Source organism: Myotis brandtii, unplaced genomic scaffold (assembly GCF_000412655.1).
Source record: "Myotis brandtii unplaced genomic scaffold, ASM41265v1 scaffold299, whole genome shotgun sequence".
Lineage (NCBI taxonomy): Eukaryota > Metazoa > Chordata > Mammalia > Chiroptera > Vespertilionidae > Myotis > Myotis brandtii.
The window spans coordinates 1086948-1096068 of record NW_005361430.1 but is presented as its reverse complement, the minus strand read 5'-3'; the positions used below and the strand labels follow the sequence as shown (position 1 = coordinate 1096068).

The following is a 9121-nucleotide window of genomic DNA, read 5'->3' as shown; positions in this document are numbered from 1 at the left end:
CTCCCCCCCCCCCCTCCCCCCCACCCCTGTGCACGAATTTCGTGCACCAGGCCTCTAGTATATGTATAAAGATGGTGACCTGGGTAAGCATCTAATTATACTTATAATATAAGACCTAAGTAGTTGACTACAAGTAACTGTCAGCCAACAGCATGACATGGAAAGGGAAAAACAAACAAACAAACATATTGACTTTGTAAAAATGAATATAGACCTATAAACTGAGTCTAAAATTGTTTAAATTCTACTCTAACCCTGAGTATTGTGAAATTTTTATACTAATTTATTTCACAGATACTACTCCACCTTAATATAAATGTTGTCTACTCAAAAGGAGAAGTTTTCCATATTTGCCAAATTGCAGATTTTAACTTAGAGAAAATCATCTCATATTAGTTTGCATCTCAACCAGTCTTAGCTTCTGAGTTTAAAATCTCTCATGAAGAAAACTGGGGTTTGAGAGATCTTTGTTCCATCATTGATGGCATTTATATTTTATCATATTGAGAAAGTGGTTAAGATTAACATTACCATATGTCAAAAACAGGCATTGATCTCTCACCAGCCTTTGATTTTATCAAAAGAAAACTTTTGGGAAGCAGACTCTAAAATAAAAATATACATTAGAATTAGACACTAAAGTACAGATATTTTTGACCCCCACCCCCATGGTTGTATTATGTAGTTCCTGAATCATATTAGTCAACTTTTCTGTTAACAGCAATGACAGAAATAAGATGGTAGAAAGAGTTGTTCTGTGACCTAGATCTAAAGTGTGTGCTCATGGCCTGTCAACTAAATAAACCACACAGACTCAATTTCTTCCTAGACATAATAATGTCTGTTCTGACCACTATCTTATAGGATTTCATAAGGAGCCAATGTGAAAATGTTTGTTAAATTGTCCTGAAATCATAATGCATTAAATAAATAAGGTAAAAATAATTATTATTATCATTCAGATATTTTCCTTTTAAAACAACTGAAAACGTAATTTAAATAAAGTCAGTTATTTGCTTAAGGGTTTTTATTCAACCATGAAGAACAATGACACAGAAATGTTTCAACATTGAACTCAGCTTGGCATTTTAAAGATGTTTAATGAAGTTTTTGCCTTTATTTTATTTCAGAAATGTTCAACCTGAACTGAAATCACTTGCAGTGGGTTTCCATACACTCACTATACGAGCACTAGGTATGATAAATAGGTTATAAATTCAAGATAGAAATTTTTACATCAAAGCTCAAAGACTGAATATAATTAATTTCAAATTTTAAGAAAGTTAAAAAAGTATGAATAAATTTGATTTCCATTTTTGTGATAAATGACAAATAATATACGACAGAGAAAAACTGGGTGAAATAAAAGAGAATTTGTTAATTCTAGTTCAAGTCCATCTTTAACTAGAATAAGGAATCATATTTGTTTTACACTTTTTCCAGCACAAAAATAGATGGTCTGTAAAGTTTGTTTTGTTTTGTTTTACTTTCAGACTTAAGAATATTTCTTCCCATAAGCAGAGTAGAGGGCTTTCCTTTTACACTGAGGGGGTTAGTACTCCAAACAGCTCAGGAGGGGCCTGGGAATGCAGTCAGACTGAGACTACAAAACAACAGAAGTGGACTTAACGCTACCTCACTTCCCACTGCCTAGTTCTCTAGGCTGGGGCAGCTAACTTTTATCAGAAGTTTAAAATGCAAGAGGGAATGAGAACTAAAAGAAATGAGCATGTTAGAATAAGAGAGTGTTTTGAATGAAAGCTAGGGAAATTTCAGGGTTTGTTGTTTCCTCTCTCCAGATCCAATGGAGAGGCCTTACTCCATAATCTAGAGCACAGAAGCTAGCAGATAAACATAGAATTTGGGGAGCCAGATATGCTGAAATGAGACTGAGGATAATGGAAGTTCCTCTATAACATAAAATAGAATAAAAAAGGAATTTTGTCATCCTAGTTTGTGGGCATCCTATTTTGATATGTCCAAAATATGACACAATGGAACCTATTGCTTCTATGGAAAAAATGCCTACTGACTACCAATTCAAAAACAATTGGGGAGGAAGTCTTGGTGTTGGCACTTACCTTTTAATTTTTTTAAAAATGGAGTTGAAAATCTCCTGCTTTGGCAGCAGTTAAGCTGGGAGCTTTTTCATTTCCCTGTGAAGCTATGTCTATCTCCACTCTTCCAGCTCTCTTTGCCAAAAAAAAAGGGGGAGAGTGGCCTAGCCAGCTTGGCTCAGTGGATAGAGCGTTGGCCTGTGGACTAAAGGGTCTCAGGTTCGATTCCAGTCAAGGGCACATGCCCAGGTTGTGGAGGGAGGCTGGAGCAAGGCAGCGGATCAATGATTCTCTCTCATCATTGATGTTTCTCTCTCTCTCTCCCTCTCCCGTCCTCTCTGAAATCAATAAAAAAATTAAATTTTTTTTAAAAGGGGGGGATATGAACCAATATAACATTCATATTTTACAAACAACATTCTTCTTTTCACCAATCAGGCTTAAATCAATTGGCACTATAAGCAGAACAGAGTATACAGGCATATAGTGTTCCTATGTGTGGTGGTAAGGGTGAGAGTTGATAAAAGATGTCTGTGCTATTATATATGGTTTTTGAATTGTTTTTTAATTTTTATTAAATTTCTTGTGGTGACATTGGTTAAAAAGATTATATGTTTCAAGGATACAATTTTATGATATATTATCTCTATATTGCATTGTGTGTCCACCACCCAAAGTCAAATCATTCTGTCACCGTATATTTGACCCCTTTTATCCTTTGAGATTCCCAATAATCTTGATTCTTGAGTAGAGTTAGGCTAAAACAATGGAAGAGTCCTGCAAAGTTTTTAACTTTTTACTTAATCCCAAATGTATCAATGTGGATTACACCATTACATTTGAAATGTGTTCCTTGGATTGACATTTCATCTCATGTTGCAGGAGGAATTCTAGCTCCTATATATTTTGGGGCTCTGATTGATAGATCATGTATGAAGTGGTCCATCAGTAGCTCTGGGAAGCAAGGTTCTTGTAGGATCTATAATTCCTCACTTTATGGGTAAGTTGTCATTAATGTGTCTTATTAATTTGTTTTTCTTTGATTAACTTAAAGAATTTAAAGAATGATATATTATTGACAGTATAATAATAGTATTAATTATAGCCATCATTTAATGAACTATATCCAGTGTTGTATCAGCAATCTGATATCTAATATTAATACTCATAAAAACTGTAGAATATGATTATATTTCTCCTTTTCTTTAAATATGAAGAAACTAAAATTTAAAGAGAATGAATAATGCTCAAATATCACACAGCTAGTGACAAAAAGATCTTGGATTTCTACCCAAATCTCTTTTGTTTCCAAACATTCCCCTCATACAGCAGCTATATTTAATGGTCTCTGACTTCTCTTTGAAGATACAAAATAATCATCTGGGGCTCTAAATTATAGGCCAATGGGAAACAAAGAGGAAAGAATCATTTCCATACTATTCTATTCATAAGGAAACAACTAGGTAGACAGCTAGAAAAATCATGGAAATAATATGTTAACTGTAAATAAAAATTAATTGCAGATTAATCAAATATTAAAATTTGAAAATACAAGTATTAGAAGAAATTATGATAGACATTCTTTTAATTATCTAGGAAGCAGGAATGTGTTTCTAAGTGTGACCCAAATCCTCAAAACCATAGTAGAAAAAAAAATGATAAAATATTTTTAAAACACTGTATCACAAAAGTTATCTTAAGCAAAGTTCAAAGACAAAAGTTAAACTGGAAAAAGAATTTGTAACTCATAACATAGACGCAAGGAAAATGTCCTCAGCATATAAAGAGCTTTTTAAAAATTGAAAATAAACAATGCCATATGCTGGAAATGATGTGGAACAACAGGAACTCTTATTGCTGGTGAGAAGGCAAAATGGTACCGCCAGTTTAAAAAGTCTCTGACAGTTTCTTACAAAGCTAAACTTAGGTTTATTGTATAATCAAGTAATTGTGCTCCTAATCATTTACTCAAATGAGCTGGAAACATATATCCACATAAAAGCCTACACTTTTATATTTATAGCAGCTTTATTCATAATTGCCAAAATATGGAAGCAAACATCATGTCCCTCAGTAGGTAAGTAGGTAAACATACTGTGGTACGTTTATACAACAGAATTTTATTCAATAATTTAAAAAATGAGCTATCACGCTAAAAACAAAACAAAACAAAAAAAGACAAGGCAGAAACCTAAATGCACATTGCTAAGTGAAAGAAGGCAGTCTGAAAAAGCTACATACTTTATGATTCAAACTACATAATCTTTCCCAAAATTTGCACCATTTCAGCCAGCTAGAAATAGCTATCCCTCTTTATAATTCTATGCACTTTGGAGCTCACTCACAGGCCTTATCACTTTTTCTTTGGACAGTTGTGTTCATGTCTAAAATACTACATTGCAAAGTAATTGCATAAAGATGGCTTAATGTGCAACTTTTTAAAACAGCAGTGTGCTCACCAATGAATAGTCAACAAAAAGTTAAATTGTCACCTAGTGATTTTTTGGATTTATTATTTTGAGGTAACCATGTAATTGTTCATTGATTTTATCTAGCATAGACAAAGAATATCAACAATTGCTAATTCAAAAAATAAAAAAAAATATCTTTATATTAATCCTAAATTTAAACACAACTTACTCAAATTTTCTCAATAACAATCACATAATAAGAAACCCATATTAATTTTTCTTGGTGGCAGTAAAAGTTTTGAAAAGCTTAACATTAGTGTATTACTACTTGACATACCCAAGCATGAAGCAAATATTTTTGTAGATTTTAAAATATTTCTTTCATCATATTTAGTACACCACAAGATCCTACAGCAATTTGAATGAACTTAAGTTTAAACAGGTCAAAATTATATGATTAATGCCATTCATCTTCAATCAAAACTAATAATTGTTCAAAAAATTTTTTTTCATAAAACTTGTGAACAGGTAGTTAACACTGCCTTGAGGCCAGCGAGTGCTTCCTAACCTACTAGGTCAGTGGTCTTCAATCTTTCCTGCTCATTATAATCACCTGAGACGCTTTTAAAATATACAAATTTCTGTGTCACGCCTTCAGAGATATTTTATTTAATTTGTCAAAGAATGTGGCCTAGACATGGGCGTTTTGAAATCTCTTCAGGTGGTTTTAATGTGCAGCCACAGTTGAGAATCCCAGGAATAGACCATGTGTGCTACATCATTTCGTGTGGTTTTGTTAAATACTTCCAGGAGGCCACACTGCAGGGCATTTTGGACTGCATTTAGCCTATAAACTAAACAGTGGCTCCTGGTTCAATCGAAGTGGATTCAATTTTATTATCTCCGTCAATTCATTTCCTTTATAATCTATTACATTCCACATAAACTAATCTGTCTTTGAGAAAGTTAAAGCATTCCAAATATACCTCACTTTAATTTTTTTACTTATTAAATTGACATTGGTCAACATGAACATATTGGTTTCATGTGTGGCTTTCTGTGTTACAAGATCTGTACATTGCACCATGTGCCCACCACCCAAGCCAAATCTTCTCCTGTCACCTCATATTAGAACCCCCTTTTCTCCCCACCCCTTCCCTCTGGCAACCACTACTCTGCTGTTTGTGTTCGTAACTTAAAGTTTTATATTCCACATATGAGCAAAATCATATGGTTCTTAGCTTTTTCTGTCTGATTTATTTCACTAGCATAATGTTCTCAAGGTCCATCTATGTTGTTGCAAATGGCACTATTTCATCCTTTCTTGTGGCTGAGTAGTATTCCATGTGTATACTAGTATGTACCCCATCTTCTTTATCCAGTCCTGACTTTATAGAAAGCACTGGGTAGATCATTAATCAGCCTTAGATTCTGTGGCTAAATATTTCATTTAAAATAATAAAAACTTCCTTGTGCTCCAATAAAAAGAATAACTAGAATTCCTGCCTTAATATTTTCATGTATAATTTCAAACATCATTTGTTTGTTTTCTGCCTTTAAGGTCTTCTGAATACTGGAGAGAAGCTGTGTGTAAAGTGTTTCACACAGTTTAAAATAAAAATTGACTTTCTTTCTCTTTTCACAGAAAGACCTTCCTGGGCTTGATTGAGAGCTTAAAATTCACAACAGTTATTTTGTTTATTGTATTTATTTATGCTATGAAAAAAGTATATCAAGGAAAAGATACCAAGGCATCAGAAAATAGAAGAAAATCTGTGAATGAAGCAAACGTAGAATTCTTAAATAATGATGGGGGTGCTGTACCTTCTGCCTGAGCCGACTGTGAAACATATGTGTAAGGGTTGAAAAAAAAAGTCTTTTCTTGCTGGGTTTCCAACCAACATTGTATTAATTCAATAGGATGTTATTTTTGTGTATTTTCTGGTCCTTTTACTAACTATTCCCATACTCTTTACATATGATGGGGCAATGAATTACCTATGAATTTACAATAATGAAACAAACTATAAATGAAAATGAATGTGAGTACTCATTGTTATATGACTGTGCATTTGTGGTTAAGATTAGAATATATGAACCATGCAAATTTGAAGTGAGAGTAGTATGTAATAGAAGAAAAAGTATTTGTGTAACTCAATAAAGCAAGTGACTAGAAAATAGGTGGAAGTAAAAAAAAAAATGAGGAGAGAAATTCATAGCCTAAATAAGGAGAAAAGCCTTAAACCTTTTTAAAAAAACAAAGCAGTTACTCAAGCCCAAAGTCTAGTATAATGGAGGATTTATGCCATATGCCATCTGTCATGTATGTATTAAGTCATATCTTTCACAGACCTTAATTGAATTTGTCTAGCAACCCCTAATGCATCTTCTTCCAACCTCCCATTAAAATACTGATGAAGAAATAAACAAAAATTTGTAAGCTATGGTTATCAGACAACACATTACAGAATGTGTTGTTTCTTTTGAGCTCAGGGAAATGAAGAAAAACTGATGTTAACTTGAAAAAGCAAAGCCCGTTTAACAGGTGTGTCTTCATTTCATCTGTCTGCTCTCTGAAAAAAGTGGAGTCTGCACCAGATACTTTTAAAAAATTAAATATATTTTTATTGATTTTAGAGAGAGAAGAAAAGAGAATGGAAAGATAGAAACATCAATGAGAGAGAAATATCATTGATTGGCTCCCTCTTGCACACCCCCTGGAAATCGAGCTTGCAACCCAGGCATGTGCCCTGACCTGGAATTGAACCAGTGACCTCTTGGTTCATGAGTTGATGCTCAACCACTGAGCCACCCCAGCCAGGCTGCACCAGAAAATCAATTGTATAGTTTTGTGTGTGTCTTTATTTGTTTGTTTTTGGTGCACAAACAGACTTCTTTCACATCCCTACAAATAGGACAAGAAGTAGAGTGAAAGAGAACAAATATTTAAATATTGGATTTGCTAGTGACATCAGCATTATTATAGTGCATGCTAGAAATTATAGTGTTTATGCCAATAGGTTAAAAGAAATATTTTTTGCTACCAGAATTACCTGTGAAACTTTAAAAAAAAATACTTATCTTATACTCACCTTAGAGATTCTGATTCAAAGCATTTTTGTGATACAGCCTGAACTTCTTTTAAAACAAAACACAACAAAAACTCCATATAGAGTTCTTGATAACTGAAAACCAAACTGCAGGATAGGAGGATTATAGTGCATGCTAGAAATTATAGTGTTTATGCCAATAGGTTAAAAGAAATATTTTTTGCTACCAGAATCACCTGTGAAACTTTAAAAAAAATAGCCTTATCTTATACTCACCTTAGAGATTCTGATTCAAAGAATTTTTGTGATACAGCCTGGACTTCTTTAAAAACAAAACACAACAAAAACTCCATATAGAGTTCTTGATAACTGAAAACCGAACTGCAGGATAGGAGGAGATATTCCTGAGTATAGCAAAGTCACACAACTTGCTAGAATCTGGGAATTGGCCTATAAGTTATATAGAGGCCCGGTGCATGAAATTTATGCACGGGGGGGTGGGGCGGGTCCCTCAGCCCGGCCTGCATCCTCTCCAATCCGGGACCCCTTGGGGGATGTCCAACTGCCTCTCGCAATCTGGGACCGCTGGCTTAACCACTCTCTCCTGCCTGCCTACCTGATCGCCCCAAACCCCTCTGCCTGCCTGCCTGATCACCCCTAACCACCTCTGTCTGCCTGCCTGATCTCCCCTAACTGCTCCCCTACCGGCCTGATCGCCCCTAACTGCTCCCCTGATGGCCTAATTGCCCCTAATTACCTCTGCCTCGCCTCACACCTGGGACCCAGGATTCCCTCCTCCCTCTGGCCAGCCACAGGCACCCAGGACCCAAGCCAGATTTGCCCAGGCTGGCCGCAGCTGCAGGGAACCATGGGCGGGCAGCTTTGCCTGGGCTGCAGCCGCAGGCGCCTGGGATCATGGGGCAGGTGGCTTGTCCCTCTCCTAGGCCACATCTGCAGGTGCTGTTGCCCAGGACCATGGGGCAGGTGGCTTGTCCCTCTCCCAGGTGGCAGGCACAGCCGCTAGTGCCCAGGACCGCGGGGACCATGGGATGTGTGGATTGTCCCTCTCCTGGGCCGCAGGTGCAGCCGCTGGTGTTGGGACCATGGCGTGGGTGGCATGTCCTTCTCCAGGGCTGCAGGTGCAGACCCAGCCACTGGCGCCCAGGACCACAGGGCAGACAGCTTGTCCTTTTCCCAGGCCGCAGGTGCAGACACAACCACTGGCACCTGGGACCACAGGGCGTGTGGCTTGTCCCTCTCCCAGGCCGCAGCCTGGATGGTCCCCATTCCTCTCTCCTAAGTGTTAAGTGTCTGAGCCATTACCATGTGGTGGCATGAGGGTGTGACAACTATTTGCATATTATCTCTTTATTATATAGGATATCAACCTTTTTTCAGGCTGTAAGAACTGAGGAAAGATTCAATAATCACACAGGCAGAAATTTCAAAAACCACCCCATTACTAGATTACTAAGTAACAAGTCTGAAGAGATATTTCCCTATAAAAATAAAGAAAGTATGGCCTTATATTTGCAAGATGGCTTCTTGCTGAGACTCGATACCCCACAGTTCAGGAAGGAAAAAGTAAAAGGACAAAATATAT

At 36.4% G+C, this 9121-nt stretch overlaps 1 protein-coding gene across 3 annotated transcripts in view; it reads left to right on the top strand.

Annotated features, from left to right (window-relative positions):
- LOC102253889 (solute carrier organic anion transporter family member 1B3) overlaps positions 1-7115 on the top strand; it is a 49686-nt gene extending 42571 nt beyond the window's left edge. For all 3 annotated transcript variants that reach the window (XM_005869578.2, XM_014542349.1, XM_014542351.1), the window contains 3 exons: positions 1131-1195; positions 2940-3057; positions 6114-7115. In XM_005869578.2, coding sequence (XP_005869640.2) covers positions 1131-1195; positions 2940-3057; positions 6114-6303 — 373 coding nt within the window. In that variant the 3' untranslated portion in view covers positions 6304-7115. The remainder of the gene's footprint in view (positions 1-1130; positions 1196-2939; positions 3058-6113) is intronic.
- Positions 7116-9121: the final 2006 nt, after the last annotated feature.